The 19,169-nt window shown below is 45.2% G+C and overlaps 3 protein-coding genes across 3 annotated transcripts; all 3 read left to right on the top strand.

Annotated features, from left to right (window-relative positions):
* The first annotated feature begins 11,084 nt into the window (after nucleotides 1-11,084).
* On the top strand, nucleotides 11,085-11,731 carry LOC123050210 (uncharacterized). The gene has a single exon (XM_044473034.1). The coding sequence runs from the start codon at nucleotides 11,276-11,278 to the stop codon at nucleotides 11,552-11,554; it is 279 nt and encodes a 92-aa protein (XP_044328969.1). The 5' UTR covers nucleotides 11,085-11,275; the 3' UTR covers nucleotides 11,555-11,731.
* Nucleotides 11,732-13,554: 1,823 nt separating this feature from the next.
* On the top strand, nucleotides 13,555-14,130 carry LOC123050209 (uncharacterized). Its single transcript, XM_044473033.1, has one exon. It carries the CDS (start codon nucleotides 13,731-13,733, stop codon nucleotides 14,001-14,003), a length of 273 nt encoding a protein of 90 aa, XP_044328968.1. The 5' UTR covers nucleotides 13,555-13,730; the 3' UTR covers nucleotides 14,004-14,130.
* A 3,819-nt stretch (nucleotides 14,131-17,949) lies between these two features.
* LOC123054757 (uncharacterized) lies at nucleotides 17,950-18,513 on the top strand. Its single transcript, XM_044478601.1, has one exon. The coding sequence runs from the start codon at nucleotides 18,103-18,105 to the stop codon at nucleotides 18,412-18,414; it is 312 nt and encodes a 103-aa protein (XP_044334536.1). The 5' UTR covers nucleotides 17,950-18,102; the 3' UTR covers nucleotides 18,415-18,513.
* The last annotated feature ends 656 nt before the right edge of the window (nucleotides 18,514-19,169 follow it).

The raw sequence follows: 19,169 nt of genomic DNA, 5'->3' as shown, positions 1-19,169 counted from the left end.
CTTCTCCCCTTATTCATCGGTTTGCTGACAAAATCATCTGGATCATCAATCTCCCCCTCCTCCTCCTCCGGCGACCCAATCCTCATGTTGTTGTGTGCCCATGTCGGTCTACTGTGTGTCGGTCTGGGTGTAGCCCTGCTGCGTGGGCGTGTAGTTGCCGAACTCGGTGGGATTCGAGTCTTCCACCTGCCCTGTTGGAAATATGCCCTAGAGGCAATAATAAATGGTTATTATTATATTTCTTTGCTCATGATAATATTCTATTATTCATGCTATAATTGTATTGTCCGTAAATCGTAATACATGTGTGAATACATAGACCACAACGTGTCCCTAGTAAGCCTCTAGTTGACTAGCTCGTTGATCAACAGATAGTCATGGTTTCCTGACTATGGACATTGGATGTCATTGATAACGGGATCACATCATTAGGAGAATGATGTGATGGACAAGACCCAATCCTAAGCATAGCATAAAGATCGTGTAGTTTCGTTTGCTAGAGCTTTTCCAATGTCAAGTATCTTTTCCTTAGACCATGAGATTGTGCAACTCCCAGATACCGTAGGAGTGCTTTGGGTGTGCCAAACGTCACAACGTAACTGGGTGACTATAAAGGTGCACTACGGGTATCTCCGAAAGTGTCTGTTGGGTTGGCACGGATCGAGACTGGGATTTGTCACTCCGTGTGACGGAGAGGTATCTCTGGGCCCACTCGGTAATGCATCATCATAATGAGCTCAATGTGACTAAGGCGTTAGTCACGGGATCATGCATTGCGGTACGAGTAAAGAGACTTGCCGGTAACGAGATTGAACAAGGTATTGGGATACCGACGATCGAATCTCGGGCAAGTAACATACCGATTGACAAAGGGAATTGCATACGGATTGATTGAATCCTCGACACCGTGGTTCATCCGATGAGATCATCGTGGAGCATGTGGGAGCCAACATGGGTATCCAGATCCCGCTGTTGGTTATTGACCGGAGAGGCGTCTCGGTCATGTCTGCATGTCTCCCGAACCCGTAGGGTCTACACACTTAAGGTCCGGTGACGCTAGGGTTGTAGAGATATATGTATGCGGAAACCCGAAAGTTGTTCGGAGTCCCGGATGAGATCCCGGACGTCACGAGAGGTTCCGGAATGGTCCGGAGGTGAAGAATTATATATAGGAAGTCAAGTTTCGGCCACCGGGAAAGTTTCGGGGGTTACCGGTATTGTACCGGGACCACCGGAAGGGTCCCGGGGGTCCACCGGGTGGGGCCACCTATCCCGGACGGCCCCGTGGGCTGAAAGTGGAAGGGAACCAGCCCTTAGTGGGCTGGGGCGCCCCCCTTGGGCCTCCCCCATGCGCCTAGGGTTGGGAACCCTAGGGGGGAGCTTCCCCCTTGCCTTGGGGGGCAAGGCACCCCTTCCCCCCACTTGGCCGCCGCCCCCCCTTGGAGATCTGATCTCCAGGGCCGGCGCCCCCCAGGGGGCCTATATAAAGGGGGGAGGGAGGGCAGCACACAACAGCCTTGGGCGCCTCCCTCCTCCCCTGCAACACCTCTCTCTCTCTCGCAGAAGCTCGGCGAAGCCCTGCCGGAGACCCGCTACATCCACCACCACGCCGTCGTGCTGTTGGATCTCCATCAACCTCTCCTTCCCCCTTGCTGGATCAAGAAGGAGGAGACGTCGCTGCACCGTACGTGTGTTGAACGCGGAGGTGCCGTCCGTTCGGCACTCGGTCATCGGTGATTTGGATCACGGCGAGTACGACTCCGTCATCCACGTTCATTGGAACGCTTCCGCTCGCGATCTACAAGGGTATGTAGATGCACTCCTTTCCCCTCGTTGCTAGTAGACTCCATAGATGCATCTTGGTGAGCGTAGGAAATTTTTAAAATTATGCTACGATTCCCAACAGTGGCATCATGAGCCAGGTCTATGCGTAGTTACTATGCACGAGTAGAACACAAAGCAGTTGTGGGCGTTGAGTTTGCCAATTCTTCTTGCCGCTACTAGTCTTTTCTTGTTTCGGCGGCATTGTAGGATGAAGCGGCCCGGACCGACCTTACACGTACACTTACGTGAGACAGGTTCCACCGACTGACATGCACAAGTTGCATAAGGTGGCTAGCGGGTGTCTGTCTCTCCTACTTTAGTCGGAACGGATTCGATGAAAAGGGTCCTTATGAAGGGTAAATAGAAATTGGCAAATCACGTTGTGGTCATACGTAGGTAAGAAACGTTCTTGCTAGAAACCTACAAACCACGTAAAAACTTGCAACAACAATTAGAGGACGTCTAACTTGTTTTTGCAGCAAGTGCTTTGTGATGTGATATGGCCAGAAGATGTGATGAATGATATATGTGATGTATGAGATTGATCATATTCTTGTAATAGGAATCACGACTTGCATGTCGATGAGTATGACAACCGGCAGGAGCCATAGGAGTTGTCTTCATTATTTTGTATGACCTGCGTGTCATTGAATAACGCCATGTAAATTACTTTACTTTATTGCTAAACGGTTAGCCATAGAAGTAGAAGTAATCGTTGGCGTGACGACTTCATGAAGACACAATGATGGAGATCATGATGATGGAGATCATGGTGTCATGCCGGTGACGAAGATGATCATGGTGCCCCGAAGATGGAGATCAAAGGAGCATGATGATATTGGCCATATCATGTCACTATTTGATTGCATGTGATGTTTATCATGTTTTTGCATCTTATTTGCTTAGAACGACGTTAGTAAGTAAGATGATCCCTTATAATAATTTCAAGAAAGTGTTCACCCTAACTGTGCACCGTTGCGAAGGTTCGTTGTTTCGAAGCACCACGTGATGATCGGGTGTGATAGATTCTAACGTTCGAATACAACGGGTGTTGACGAGCCTAGCATGTACAGACATGGCCTCGGAACACACGCAATACACTTAGGTTGACTTGACGAGCCTAGCATGTACAGACATGGCCTCGGAACACGGAGGACCGAAAGGTCGAGCATGAGTCGTATAGAAGATACGATCAACATGGAGATGTTCACCGATCTTGACTAGTCCGTCTCACGTGATGATCGGACACGGCCTAGTTAAACTCGGATCATGTTTCACTTAGATGACTAGAGGGATGTCTATCTGAGTGGGAGTTCATAATCAGATGAACTTCATTATCATGAACATAGTCAAATAGGTATTTGCAAATTATGTCATAGCTTGCGCTTTAGTTCTACTGGTTAAGATATGTTCCTAGAGAAAAATTAGTTGAAAGTTGGTAGTAGCAATTATGCGGACTGGGTCCGTAAACTGAGGATTGTCCTCATTGCTGCACAGAAGGCTTATGTCCTTAATGCACCGCTCGGTGTGCTGAACCTCAGCGTCGTCTGTAGATGTTACGAAACATCTGACATACACGTTTTGATGACTACGTGATAGTTCAGTGCGGTTTAGAATTGTGGCACCAAAGACGTTTTTGAAACGTCGCAGAACATGTGAGATGTTCCGAAGACTGAAATTGGAATTTCAGACTAATGCCCACGACAAGAGGTATGAGACCTCTGACAAGTTTCTTAAGCCTGCAAACTAAGGGAGAAAAGCTCAATCGTTGAGCGTGTGCTCAGATTGTCTGAGTGCCACAATCGCTTGAATCGAGTGGGAGTTAATCTCCCAGATGAGATAGTGATAGTTCTCCATAGTCACTGCCACCAAGCTAGTAGAGCTTCGTGATGAACTATAACATATCAAGGATAGTTATGATGATCCTTGAGCTATTCGCGATGTTTGACACCGCGAGAGTAGAAATCAAGAAGGAGCATCAATTGTTGATGGTTAGTAAAACCACTAGTTTAAGAAGGGCAAGGGCAAAAGGGATACTTCATGAAACAGCAAGTCGTTTGCTGCTCTAGTGAAGAATCCCAAGGTTGAACCCAAACCCGAGACTAAGTGCTTCTGTAATGAGAGGAACGGTCACTGAAGCAGTACTACCCTAGATACTTGGTAGATGAGAAGGCAGGCAAGGTCGACAGAAGTATATTGGATATACGTTATATGAATGTGTACTTTACTAGTACTCCTAGCAGCACCAGGGTATTAGATACTGGTTCGGTTGCTAAGTGTTAGTAACTCGAAATAAAAGCTGCGGAATAAATGGAGACTAGCTAAAGGTGAGATGACGATATGTGTTGGAAGTGTTTCCAAGGTTGATGTGATCAAGCATCGCATGCTCCCTCTACCATCGAGATTTGGTGTTTGCGTTGAACATGATTGGATTATGTTTACCGCAAAACGGTTATTCATTTAAGGAGAATAATGGTTACTCTGTTTATTTGAATAATACCTTCAATGGTCTTGCACCTAAAATGAATCTCGATCGTAGTGATACACATGTTCATGCCAAAAAGATATAAGATAGTAATGATAGTACCACATACTTGTGGCACTGCCACTTGAGTCATATTGGTGTAGAACGCATGAAGAAGCTCCATGTAGGTGGATCTTTGGACTCACTCATTTTTGAAAAGATTGAGACATGCGAACCATGTCTATTGGTATATATGCATGAAGAAACTCCATACAGATGGATCGTTTGGACTCACTTGATTATGAATCACTTGAGACATGCAAATCATACCACATGGGCAAAATGACTGAAAGTCCTCGTTTTCAGTGAGATGGAACAAGAGAGCAACTTATTGGAAGTAATACATTTTGATGTACGCAGTCCAATGAGTGCTGAGGCATGCAGTGGATATCGTTATGTTCTTACTTCACAGATGATTTGAGTAGATGCTGAGTGTATTTACTTGATGAAACACTAGTCTGAATTATTGAAAGGTTCAAGTAATTTCAGAGTGAAGTTGAAGATCGTCGTGACAAGAGGATAAAATGTCTGTGATATGATCATAGAGATGAGTATCTGAGATACGAGTTTGGCACACAATTGAGACATTGTGGAAAGTGTTTCACAATTAATACCGCCTGGAACACCATAGTGTGATGGTGTGTCCGAACATCATAACTGCACCCTATTGGATATGGTGCATACCATGATGTTTCTTATCAAATTACCACTATCGTTTATGGGTTAGGCATTAGAGACAACCGCATTCACTTTAAAAGGGGCACCACGCAATTCCGTTGAGACGACACCGTTTAGAGAAACCTAAGTTGTCGTTTCTTAAAAGTTTGGGGCTGCGATGCTTATGTGAAAAAGTTTCAGGCTGATAAGCTCGAACCCAAAGCGGATAAATGCATCTTCATAGAATACCCAAAAATCAGTTGGGTATACCTCCTATTTCAGATCTGGAAGCAAAAGTAATTGCTTCTAGAAACGAGTCCTTTCTCGAGGAAAAGTTTCTCTCAAAAGAATTGAGTGGGAGGATGGTGGAGACTTGAGAAGGTTATTGAACCGTCGCTTCAACTAGTGTGTAGCAGGGCACAGGAAGTTGTTCCTGTGGCACCTACACCAATTGAAGTGGAAGCTTATGATAGTGATCATGAAACTTCGGATCAAGTCACCACCAAACCTCGTAGGACGACGAGGATGCGCACTACTTCAGAGTAATGCGTGATCCTGTCTTGGAAGTCATGTTGCTAGACAACAATGAACCTACGAGCTATGGAGAAGTGATGGTGGGCCCATATTCCGACGAATGGCTCGAGGCCATGAAATCCGAGATAGGATCCTTGTATCAGAACAAAGCATGGACTTTGGTGAACTTGCCCGATGATCGGCAAGCCATTGAGATAAATGGATCTTTAAGAAGAAGACAGACATGGACGGTAATGTTACCGTCTATGAAGCTCGACTTGTGGCAAAGAGTATTTTCACAAGTTCAAGGAGTTGACTACGATGAGTTTTTCTCATCCGTAGCGATGCTTAGGTCCGTCGGAATCATGTTAGCATTAGCTGCATTTATGAAATCTGGCAGATGGATGTCAAAACAAGTTTCCTTACCAGTTTTCGTAAGGACAGGTTGTATGTGATACAATCAGAAAGGTTTTGTCAATCCTCAGGATGCTAAAAGTTATGCTAGCTCCAGCGATCCTTCCATGGATTAGAGCAAGCATCTCGGAGTCAGAATATACGCTTTGATGGAGTGATCAAAGTTTTTGGGTTTATACAAAGTTTGTTAGAAACTTGTATTTACAATAAAGTGAGTGGGAGCGCTACAACATTTCTGATAAGTATATGTGAATGACATATTGTTGATCCGAAATGATGTAAAATTTCTGGAAAGCATAAAGGGTTGTTTGAAAGGAGTTTTTCAAAGGAAGACCTGGATAAAGCTGCTTACATATTGGGCATCAAGATCCATAGAGATAGATCAAGACGCCTGATGATACTTTCAAAAGACAGCACACCTTGACATGATTTTGAAAGAGTTCAAAATAGATCAGCAAAGAAGGAGTTCTTGACTGTGTTACAAGGTGTGAGTATTGAGTGAGACTCAAGACCTGACCACAGCGGAAGATAGAGAAAGGACGAAGGTCGTCCCCTATGCTTTAGACATAGGCTCTATAGTATGCTATGCTGTGTACCACACATGTAGTGTGCCTTGCCATGAGTTGGTCAAGAGGGTACAATGGTGATCCGGGAAAGGATCTCATGACAGCGGTCGAACTTATCCTTAGTACCTAGTGGATTAAGGAATTTTCTCGATTATGGAGGTGGAAAGGAGTTCGTCGTAAAGGGTTACGTCGATGCGAACTTCGACACTAATCCGGATGACTCTGAGTAGTAAACCGGATACGTATAGTAGAGCAATTATTTGAAATGGCTCCAAATAGCGCGTGGTAGCATCCACAAGATGACATAGATATTCGTAAAGCACACGGTTCTGAAAGGTTCAGACCCGTTGACTAATAACCTCTCTCACAAGCATAACATGACCAAACCAGAACACATTGAGTGATAATCACATAGTGATGTGAACTAGATTGTTGACTCTAGTAAACTCTTTAGATGTTGGTCACATGGTGATGTGACCAGTGAGTGTTAATCACATGGTGATGTGAACTAGATTATTGACTCTAGTGCAAGTGGGAGACTGTTGGAAATATGCCCTAGAGGCAATAATAAATGGTTATTATTATATTTCATTGTTCATGATAATAGTCTATTATTCATGCTATAATTGTATTGTCCGGAAATCGTAATACATGTGTGAATACATAGACCACAACGTGTCCCTAGTAAGCCTCTAGTTGACTAGCTCGTTGATCAACAGATGGTTATGGTTTCCTGACCATGGACATTGGATGTCATTGATAATGGGATCACATCATTAGGAGAATGATGTGATGGACAAGACCCAATCCTAAGCATAGCACAAGATCGTGTAGTTCGTTTGCTAGAGCTTTTCTAATGTCAAGTATCATTTCCTTAGACCATGAGATTGTGCAACTCCCGGATACCGTAGGAGTGCTTTGGGTGTGCCAAACGTCACAACGTAACTGGGTGACTATAAAGGTGCACTACGGGTATCTCCGAAAGTGTCTGTTGGGTTGGCACGGATCGAGACTAGGATTTGTCACTCCGTGTGACGGAGAGGTATCTCTGGGCCCACTCGGTAATGCATCATCATAATGAGCTCAATGTGACTAAGGCGTTAGTCACGGGATCATGCATTGCGGTACGAGTAAAGAGACTTGCCGGTAACGAGATTGAACAAGGTATTGGGATACCGACGATCGAATCTCGGGCAAGTAACATACCGATTGACAAAGGGAATTGCATACGGATCGATTGAATCCTCGACACCGTGGTTCATCCGATGAGATCATCGTGGAGCATGTGGGAGCCAACATGGGTATCCAGATCCCGCTGTTGGTTATTGACCGGAGAGGCGTCTCGGTCATGTCTGCATGTCTCCCGAACCAGTAGGGTCTACACACTTAAGGTCCGGTGACGCTAGGGTTGTAGAGATATATGTATGCGGAAACCCGAAAGTTGTTCGGAGTCCCGGATGAGATCCCGGACGTCACGAGAGGTTCCGGAATGGTCCGGAGGTGAAGAATTATATATAGGAAGTCAAGTTTCGGCCACCGGGAAAGTTTTGGGGGTTACCGGTATTGTACCGGGACCACCGGAAGGGTCCCGGGGGTACACCGGGTGGGGCCACCTATCCCGGAGGGCCCCGTGGGCTGAAAGTGGAAGGGAACCAGCCCTTAGTGGGCTGGGGCGCCCCCCTTGGGCCTCCCCCCATGCGCCTAGGGTTGGGAACCCTAGGGGGGGAGCTTCCCCCTTGCCTTGGGGGGCAAGGCACCCCTTCCCCCCCACTTGGCCGCCGCCCCCCTTTGGATCTGATCTCCAGGGCCGGCGCCCCCCCAGGGGGCCTATATAAAGGGGGGAGGGCAGCACACAACAGCCTTGGGCGCCTCCCTCCTCCCCTGCAACACCTCTCTCTCTCTCTCGCAGAAGCTCGGCGTAGCCCTGCCGGAGACCCGCTACATCCACCACCACGCCGTCGTGCTGTTGGATCTCCATCAACCTCTCCTTCCCCCTTGCTGGATCAAGAAGGAGGAGACGTCGCTGCACCGTACGTGTGTTGAACGCGGAGGTGCCGTCCGTTCGGCACTTGGTCATCGGTATTTGGATCACGGCGAGTACGACTCCGTCATCCACGTTCATTGGAACGCTTCCGCTCGCGATCTACAAGGGTATGTAGATGCACTCCTTTCCCCTCGTTGCTAGTAGACTCCATAGATGCATCTTGGTGAGTGTAGGAAAAGTTTTAAAATTATGCTACGATTCCTAGCATGCCCGTCCTCATAACCTCATCCCCCTTCGCCTTCGTCGTGGATGATGTCGAACATCTTCATGTTCACATCATCGTATGCCTTCTCACCGGCTTTAGACATATCAATGAACAGCATGCGGGCACCCATGTGCTCCCCGCCCGCCGTCCACGCCCAAACAAGCCGTGGCGAAGAAGACTCCGAGAACAGCAGCGGCGCCCTGTTGGCATAGACGATGTAAGGCACTCGGCTGACGACGGTTGTCGTGGACTACCTACCGAGTTGCTTGGCAGCATAGTAGTACGAAGCCTTGTCATGATCCGTCCATGGCGGCGTCTGGATGGTGGGTGACACCATCTAGGTTCCGCGACCCTGGGCGCGACCTCCACCACGTTGGCGACCAGCACACCCACCGCCACGGATGCCATCAGCACACCCTTCACTAGCCTCCCACGTCATGAGCCTTGCCTTCTTTACGGCCTTCGCTTTGACGCGATGATTTTTGCCGCATCGCCGAGTTGATCTTCCGGGCGAGGGTTATGCTCGGATCCTCCTGCACTCCACGACATCCATCTCCGGCAGGTCCTTGTCCGGTTCCATGCGTCGACGGCGGCAGCGAAGAAGAAAGTGGGTGAAATGGTGGGAATCGGGTGGAGAGCGGCATGATGGAAAAAGAGAGTGAGGGATTTTGGCGTAGAAACAGTGCGGGATGCTACAAAAGGGCGGGCTCCACCTTCCTTTTGGGTGTGCCGTGGGTGTAAGAGTTCGACGTGTGTCGTGTCCCGACTCCTGCAAAGCGCCCCACGTTTGATTCCAGTTTGCGGAAAAAACATGGTTCGGACCGCTCGGTGAACCGATACAGGCCCGCATTGAATGACTTCCGGGGTTTGAACCGTATGGCCCGAACGTGTGCGAGCGGTTTGAGGGTCGGCGTTGAAGATGCCCTTAGGGCATCTCCAAAGGAGGCCCTAGACTTTTTTTTAGAGGAAAGGGGCCTTAGGGCATCTTCCAAAGAGACCTGCAAAGCTTCAATATATGTTGTTCAGACCACTTTTGTTAAATTTTGTCATTTAATGGAGACCTCTATCGGCCCGCGAAGCGGTCCGGACGTCCATTTCCCTACAAACTGGAAACGAAGTGGGGAGCTATGCGGAAGTCCGGACATGCACTTGACCAACAGAAAGCCTCCGTGTGATCCTCCTTGTTTTTCTCTCTTCACATGCATGGTCCCCTCTACTCTCTCTGTCCTCCCAACCGGACAGCATGCCACAATATCCCACGAAAAACAACCGCATGTATGGTCCCCCTTTTCTTTTTCTTCTCCTAGGCCCTTCCCATGTGCTAAGCATGCCGCATAAGAAAAAAATGACATGGCACAACAATTGAGGAGAGAGAACACTCTGTTGACGCCAGGAAGAATCAATACCAAGAACGCCAACCTAGGCAAAACACCTAAGGGCTCCTTTGATTCAAAGGAATTCCATAGGGTTTTTGAAGGGTTAGAATTCTTAGGATTTTTCCCTATATTGGTTGTTTGATTCATAGGATCGAATCCTATAAGAATTTTTTCTATGGAATCGTGCGTACTAGATTTCATTGGAAAATCTAGCATCGACTCTAATCTTTTTTTCTTTCACTTTCTTTGTTTTTTCTGTGAGATCAAACACTCCGTGCTAATCCTATAGGATTTAACTGGACATGCACTTTAATTTTTTTTTACTATTCCTGCGTTTTGAGAATCCTACGAATCAAAGAGGGTCTAAATGAAGAAAACTCACTAATGCATGAAAGATGTTAGATGCTAAATCATTAAATGAGTGAAGTTAGCAACAACAAATTAAGCACGTATGCAGGGGACTTGAGTTGCTAAGCTATTTAATGCACTTAGCACCGCACCTTTGCATTCGAAGATGCTTCAACCGGATAAATAAGGATTAACTTGTGAGTAGATTTGGATGGTCGGACATAAAAATTGAACATTCGCGGTGTTGATCTGCGGATGGAGATGCCGACTTCAGACGTGCTTGGAAGTCGCAAGGAGTTTTTTAATCGGGGTGAACGGTTGCAGCTGATGTGGTGCGTGGCATCTGCGTCCGATCTGCAGTAGCACACGCGTCCGTTCCATAAAAATAGTATTGAAGTGCAGTGGCGTGCGTCCTTATCAGCTACTCGTACTCATTCCAGCCTTATCTTCCGCACATGGGCTAGCGGCTAGCTAGAAGAGACAAGACGAGACGACATGGTGCGGTGGGGGGCAGCCACCACGGTCACTGAGCCGGGAGGAGGAATGCGATCGATCGGGTCGTCGGTGCACAATCAAACCGGGGTCGAAAGCACCCGGTATCCTCGAAAACCGACGTCTGCGCCCGCCTGTTTCCCCCGCCCCTTCCGTATATATCATCTTCTACCCTGCTCCAGCTAACAACTCACCAACACAAGCATCCAACACTTCAGCTCAGTTCTTCCACTACTACTGACCAATCATCTACTGGGAGGGATCACACGCTTCACAGACCAGCCTCTACCAAAGCAGTTCACAGATCAGTTCATGGCGGCTGCGGCGAAGGCGTCGTGGATGGCGGCGATGAGCGTCGGCGCGGTGGAGGCGCTCAAGGATCAGGCCGGCCTCTGCCGCTGGAACTACGCTCTCAGGTCCGTTCACGGCGCAGCCAAGGCCAAGGCCAACATGCGCGGTGGTGGTGTGATCTCGCAAGGCACGAAGCGGCTTCCCGCCTCTGCGGCGGCCGTGGCAGAGAGGCGGCGAGCGGAGAAGGCCGAGGAGGGGATGAGGACGGTCATGTACCTCAGCTGCTGGGGTCCCAACTAGGCAAGGCGGTAGTTCTGCGTGTTTAATGCCTCGCTGCATCTGGGTTGTAAATAGTATCACGATGATGATGAAAACTTGTACCCCTCTGTTCTTAAATATTTGTAGATTTCAAATGATCTACCACATACAGATGTATATAGACATATTTTAGAGTGTAGATTCACTTATTTTGCTTCATATGTAGTCATTTGTTGAAATCTCTAAAAAGACAAATATTTAATAACGGAGGGAATATGTTCTGTCAATAGCTTGGCTTCAGATTTTACGAAGCACAAGATCCTAGACCGATTACTCCTGGTCTACTAGTTCTCTGATCGAAGTGGCAGAATTGGGTGATAACAAAGTTCTCTTTGCTGTTTCGTTTTCTTAGCCATGACTGAACATTTTCTGAACCATGTTCTTCATACACACGGTAATCATAACTGTAACATGACTGAATCTGACGTGAGAAAAATATATTTTACATGCACACACAAGTTTCTTGTAGATAATCAACCATAAGTGAGTTGAATTTTATAAAATGCCAACAATGTGAAAGTTTCCACGATTTGTACAGCAGCATAGGCGTCTTTTTGTTGGGCGTTTGTCTGTCACCCATACTTATGGAGTTATGATCTCACTGTCACCACAAAGAGCGTGCGGTACCGTGGCAAGAACTCTCTAGTTAAATCAGTGCAAAAAATGAAAAAACTTTACTTCACCCACTTAGGCCACTTCGTTGAAAGAAAATACTATTTGCTTCAAAACTACACCGTGATAAAATTTACTTGTCTTTCTGTTGTACTCCCTCTGTTCCTAAATACTTGTCTTTTTAGAGATTTTAAATGGACTACAACATACGGATGTATGTAGACATATTTTAGAGTGTAGATTCACTCATTTTGCTCCGTATGTAGTCACATGTTGAAATCTCTAGGAAGACAAATATTTAGGAACGGATGGAGTACATGTCAAAAATAGTTAATTGCATTTTCAGTAATATTTTGCAGGTTTACACATTATATGTATAGCTTGCACAACATTTTTTCTTCATGTTGTTGGAAACTATCTGGTTTGGTCCATCAACTCTTGTCAAAGTCAAAAACTCAAATGCTACATTTGTTTTTGTCTATCAAGGTCAAAATTGTCTAGATTAAGTTTTCTATTTTGTGTAAGAGGTTCTAATAATGAGGCGGCAGCGCACACCTACAACCTAGCCGCCACAAAGATTTGACAAAAATCGAAAAAATTGGGTGAGAATGAAAACTTCATTTTCTACAAACTTAAAGGGAAACTTGGTGAAATTTTAATGTTATGGAGTACTAAACAAATATGAAGATATTCTAAAGGATTATAATAGTTTATTTTAAGGAATGTTTCTGAAAACTAAGATTTAACATATAGTACTAAGAAATTGTACCATGTGAATTAAAATTCTACAAAATCGCTAATATGTTTTCACTTGTAGAAAAAGGGGTAGATATCAAGGTTTTATAATGATGGTTTTTATTTGGCAAAATAAAAATGACTATTTCTAAATCAATACTAAGACACTTTTTTTTTTAGTTGAAGACACTCATTTTAAGCATCCAGATTTGCTCCTTCAAAAAGGCATCTAGATTTGCTCCTTCAAAAAGGCATCTAGATTTGCACAAGTGCGGGTAAACAGACGACACAAATTTGATGGGACGGCCAAATTTTCGTTGATCAAAGGAGCCTCCAGACAAATTTGATGAGACGGCCATTGGTGCGATAAAATTTGATTGTACTCGGTGGATCTTGATACACGTCATCTTCCCGTCGTCCCAGTCTTATCTCTGTCGGCTTGCGCCATTTGCAAACTCGCAATGGACAAAACCTCCCCTTGTGCGGCGAGCCGTCGCACCAGGACGACAACGATAGATGCGGCGTAAACAAGCAAAGTGACCGGAAAGCACCCGGTATCCAGGAAAACCAATGTCCGCGACAACTGTTTTGCTCCGGACCTGCCAGCCTCCGTCCTGTATATAACCACCTCCGTCCCACCTCCTTTCTTCCTCGCATCAAGACAAGCATCAATCATCCAACAGCTCAGTTCATTCGTAAGCAGCACAAGATCCACACCCTGCTAGCCATCAATCTTCAGGCACCACTGAATTCTAGACTGATCAGTCAGTCAGCTTTACCGTGTCCACAAACGCAGAGAGAGAGGTCGATCATGGCGGGTGCGGCGAAGGCGTCGTGGATGGTGGCGATGAGCGTGGGCGCCGTGGAGGCGCTCAAGGACCAGGCCGGCCTCTGCCGCTGGAACTACGCGCTCAGGTCCATCCACCGGGCAGCCAAGGCCAGGGCCAGCGTCCGCGGCAGCGTCTCGCAGGGCACGAAGCAGCTTCCTTCGTCTGCGGCGGCGGTGGCTGAGAGGCGGCGAACGGAGAAGGCCGAGGAGGGGCTGAGGACCGTCATGTACCTCAGCTGCTGGGGAACCAATTAGTATCCGCGATTACTAGCTAGGCGTGTGAGTTTGTGTTTGCTGCAGTAACCATGGCCTGAAAACCAGCTGGTTGCTACGCGGATTGTAATATACCACGACGATGATGATGAAAAATTCTGTCACATGAGTTTATATCACCTCCTCTTTTGATGGGGAATACGGGCGTCTCAATTGGTTTGCCTGCAGGTTCGGTCTGATCAAGGCCAGTCTGTAGTGTTCTGAAATACGAATGTCTTCGCTCTGCACTTTGCCGAATCGACGGGATTAATCCTCGTATCTGCACCGAACGGGGGCATCTCGGTTAATTTTCCTGTCAACTCCTGGTTAGACCAAACTAACTACTCCATATATCAGTTAAATGATCCTGACAATGCATCCACGGGTGGCTTTTAGTCAGGGTGACAGAACGCGTCACATCCCAGTTTCTTTTCGAGGTTCCACTATACGACCGGAAGCAGCCGTTTCCCTCTGAATGAATTACGCAGCTCTCCTGCGTTTCTTTCAAAAAAACGACTGGAAGAAATTTCATGTGTACCAGTGGTGTTGTTTGAAAATATCCAATTTTGTGTAAACTTTTTTTTATTGTTGGTTTAAGATAGCTAACCGCTAATGCCAAACAGTTTGTGTAAACTTTACTATTCCTACATTGTATTTGCAAATTTGATAAGCTATGGGTCAATCGATATTACTTCGAAGTTTAGTTGCTGAATTTATTAATTTTAAGTTGAATATACGAACCAGTGGATATGTTGATTATTTTTTGTATTGCTAGGTTATAATCAGAAAAAAGAATTATGTAGGCTTTGTAAACATTTTAAGCAACAATAATCTCAAAAGCCCGTACACAAGCAAATGGGGTAGTAACTGGCGCCGGTTAACCATGCATCCAAAAGTCTTTCAAAAAATAGTCATTTTGGAAGAGGAGTGTAGGTCACACTCATCCCCAATAATGGTGACAAAATTGTTTAGAATGCTTTTCATTAGTAGTGTTGCCTCTACAACATCGATGTCGGAGAAGCGACGAGCGAGAAGACCAAAGAGGGGATGTGAATTTTCATGTACTTCGGTTGTTGGGTCCCAGCCAAGTACTCCCTCTGTATCAAAATATAAGACGTTTTTTGACATTGTCATAGTGTAAAAAAAAAACGGTCTTCTATTTTGATATAGAGTAGTAGTTAGTTAGAGGTGCTCCCAGTCCTAACAACATGGTAACATGCCTGCCCCAAAATTTTAAATAATATGGATGGCAAGATTAAACTACTATCATAATGGTAACTAAGTTAGACAATCTTACTCAACAAATCTCTACTAGGATATTTGTTAGGCACCTGTATTATCAGGATATTTAAAGAACTAAACTAGACACAAAACAATATAGTACATCAAAGTGTCACACACAATTTATTATGAGTAAGAATGCAACATCTCATTTGTTCAACTTTATATGGAATTTAACTTAGTCAAATATCCCGAAGAAACTTTGAAAATTAACATAAGTTTTACCATTACATGATATTTTTAATGGTAAAAAATAGATATGATAGTTAAATTTAAGTGATTATTTGTGGTTAATTTTGTTACATATAGTAGAAACAAAGTTAAAAAAAATTATTTAAAAAAAGACTAAAATGGTTTTATAAATGTTGTTTCGTGAAAAACAATATATATTAAAAATGATATATAAAAGTTAAAATATTTAGTATAAATATAAGAAGCTGCTATTTGTCAAATAAGTTTGGTTCTCGGTAAACTGACATTTTGGTCCACCACATAGCAGTGCATCTTATTCTCCATAGTCTATTCCTTATTTTAGAGAACAATTTCTGACTAGTCCAGCCATAACACGTTCTTTTTCATGGGCCCTCTACAACATCAGCGTCTGCTTTCGAGTCAGTCTTTTACTGTGTAACTCCGACGAAGAGGACGATGGATAGAGTGTGTCCCTATCTCTGACTACTCAAATCTCCTTTCATATCATTTTAATATATAACATATATATGATTATAAAATGTTTATAGTTCACTGTTGTGTTTCCCCCTCGAATGTTTCCGAATTGGATCAACAAAATAACACCAAAAGAAAGCAAGTAATTTTTTTAACCTTTCACAAGTTTCAGTATTCTTTGCGAATTCAGCGTGTGAGGAATTATTTTACAGCTAAATTGGTGCACAATCTTTACACATCTGGGCTATCGTGCTAAAAGATGATTGTTTGCTAGAATGAATATTGTATATATACTTTTATGTTTTTTTCTTTTTCTTTTTACATGTAGTAGATGGTTGTCTTCTTCATATTTAGCAAGTCCACACATTATATAGTTCATGTATTCTAAGAAATACTGGCCTAATTTTATCCTCCACTTGTGCCAAAGTATAAAACCACAATGTGACTTTTTTTATCTCCAAGTGTCAAGCCGTTTAGGTTTTGACAAGGGCGGCAATTTTGCACACATGGCAACCCAGCCACCACAAAATAATTTTTAAAACTAAGGGAAATGAGCACTCAAATAATTTGGCAAGCTTTAGAAAACTCTACTATTTTGAAGAAAATTTGCGGACATTTTTTTAGTATGTAGAAAGAAATATGGGGATAATTTTTTGGGGGAAAAAATCTGAGTTGAAGGAAAACATTATTAGCTGGAAATTCAGAAGGAATTTCTATAAATAAATTGATAGAAATATTTTGAAAATGATTAGAATTTTTAATTGGCAGGAAAATTATTAAAAATAAAGGGAATTTTAAAAATGCAACAAAAAAGAAAATCTTTGAATTTTACCTAATTAAGTGGTTTCCATAAATTTAGGATTAGTATGCATATTTTAATTCTCCGTAATCTCTACTACAATATTTGTATTTCCCCTCCATTTATTTTGTTTTTTCACTAGGCTACCGGCCTGCCAAGCATGCAAAAATGTTCCGTCTCAACGTAACCGCTTTCCGCGGAGCAAGGGCCAAGTCTCGACGATTTGTTTATTGGGGCTGACCTTTTGCCAAAAGTAATGGGAAACCCTTTCCATCACATTCATAATGCGGAAGACTTCCCTTTGTACAGCTGATTCATGACATAAAAAGCAACATGGAATGAAATTATAGTACAATAAGGCAATTCATAAAAAGAATCGATGGTTCGAGTGATTTATCTTTGAAGAAACTCTATAGCTTATTCACATATGTGGTAAGTCTAAGAAGTACTATCAAGAAAGTGAAAGTTAAATAATCTTTGTGTTCTTGACGTATGCTTTTATTTCTTTCTTTTGCAGAGAATTGACATATGTTAACTACCAAAAATGCTAAATGGAGCTTGAGCTCCATGGAGCCCTTGAATAAATTCAAAAATCATACTTTTATGTTTCCAAAAATTCGGTGAAAAAATACACATATACCCAGAGATGTAATGTACATTTGTGTAAAATTTCATGATGAACTAGAATTAAATGAGAGCTACAAAAAGAAAAACAAGCTTGTAGCCTTTTAGCGCATGTACCATTTGCTCTAAAAGTCCATGATTTTGTTTTTGTGCAGCCTGAAATTCAAGGTATTTCATCGTGAAATTTTTGAGCTCTATTTTCTGTGTGAAATTTTATACATATATACATTACATCCTTATATACGCGTATACGTTTTTTCATAAAATTATAAAATCGGAACTAAAAAAAAACAATAACAGGCTTCATGGAGACGCCTTGCTCGCGTTTCTCACTGCTATGTCATCACTGCCGCGTGCCAACTCAGTCAGGTCGCAACGGACAAAAACCGCCCCTTCTGCCGCGAATAAACAAGACGAGCTGAGGTGGGCAGGATAGCAACTGTATCGGGACGAAAGCGAGAAGCAGAAGTGAATCTGAAAGCACCCGGTATCCTGGAAAACCAACACCCGCAGCCGCCTGGTTTGCTCCGGCTCTCCCAGCCTCCCTCCCGTATATAACCTCGTCCCACTCCCACACTCCTCTCATCATCACAAGCAAAGCACCAGGAAGAAGCAGCCCTGCATCAGCTCAGCTCTTTTATCACTGAAAGTCCACTACTAGACACAAGCAATCACAAATCAGTCTCAGTTCAACCATTTTCCACCAGCCCAGCAAGCAGAAGGAGAGCAGTGATGGCTGGTGCGGCGAAGGCGTCATGGATGGTGGCCATGAGCGTGGGCGCGGTGGAGGCGCTCAAAGACCAGGCCGGGCTCTGCCGCTGGAACTATGCTCTGCGATCCATCCACCGGGCAGCCAACATCCGCGCCGGCGTCTCGCAGGGCAAGAAGCAGCTTCCGGCCTCGGCGGCGGCCGTGGCAGAGAGGCGGCGAGCGGAGAAGGCCGAGGAGGGGCTGAGGACGGTGATGTGCCTCAGCTGCTGGGGGGTGCAGAATACATGTTGTGCTATGAATTGGTTGCAAGTGCAAGTGCTTCCTGTGGGGTGAGATCGTTCGTGAAGGTTCTGTCTGAATTTCTTCGCTCTACAATTTGCTGAACCGACACGCTCAACTGAACGTGATTCAGGTCCAGGTTATACCACATTACTGAGTTAACTAAACGTGAGCTAGTTGGATCCAGGTCCAGGCCAGAGTGAGATACGTCGCAGTTCCTTTTCCAGTTTTCACTAAACGGCCAGCAGAATCGTTACTGCATAACTTGGATCATGACCTAGTTGCTTATCATTCTGACCATAAGAGTTAAGAGATATCCCTACACTTCAGACTTCCAACGACACACGAGAGTTCGCCTGAAATAATCAAGGAGATCGATCGGTGGACTAGAAAAATCAGAGTCACATCATGCAAAACTCAGGCGGCTGAGATAGAACACCCGGTTGAGATCCCATCTGCCCCCGCGCCGCTCCCTCCCCGGGGCGACACGGGCGGCGAACGCCCCCAGCCTCTCCTCGCCCCACCCATCCCATTCACCCCCTCGCCGTCGCCGATGGCCTCCGGCAGGCAAAGCCTGCGCGGAGCCGGCGGCGGCGGGGCTCGTGCTCCTCGTCGGCTGCTGTTTTGATGGGGAGATCTCAGGCGGTTGGTGACTGTCCGGAGCTCGTCTTCACGGCGGCGTCCTCGATCCTGGCAGCGGTGGTCGCTGGCGCGCAGCGCGGTGTCGCCACGATGGGAGCTCCATCGTGGGCGTGCGGTCGCGGTCTTGGCCGCCCGTGCGGGCCCGATCTGGGTCCTCGCGGGCCGCG

Source organism: Triticum aestivum, chromosome 2D (genome assembly GCF_018294505.1).
Source record: "Triticum aestivum cultivar Chinese Spring chromosome 2D, IWGSC CS RefSeq v2.1, whole genome shotgun sequence".
NCBI lineage: Eukaryota > Viridiplantae > Streptophyta > Magnoliopsida > Poales > Poaceae > Triticum > Triticum aestivum.
The sequence above is the reverse complement of the archived record's forward strand: the minus strand, read 5'-3'. Positions and strand labels throughout refer to the sequence as shown.

Coding starts and splice junctions, on each gene's coding strand:
- LOC123050209 (XM_044473033.1), top strand. CDS start 13,731: ATGGCGGGTGCGGCGAAGGCGTCGTGGATGGTGGCGATGAGCGTGGGC.
- LOC123050210 (XM_044473034.1), top strand. CDS start 11,276: ATGGCGGCTGCGGCGAAGGCGTCGTGGATGGCGGCGATGAGCGTCGGC.
- LOC123054757 (XM_044478601.1), top strand. CDS start 18,103: ATGGCTGGTGCGGCGAAGGCGTCATGGATGGTGGCCATGAGCGTGGGC.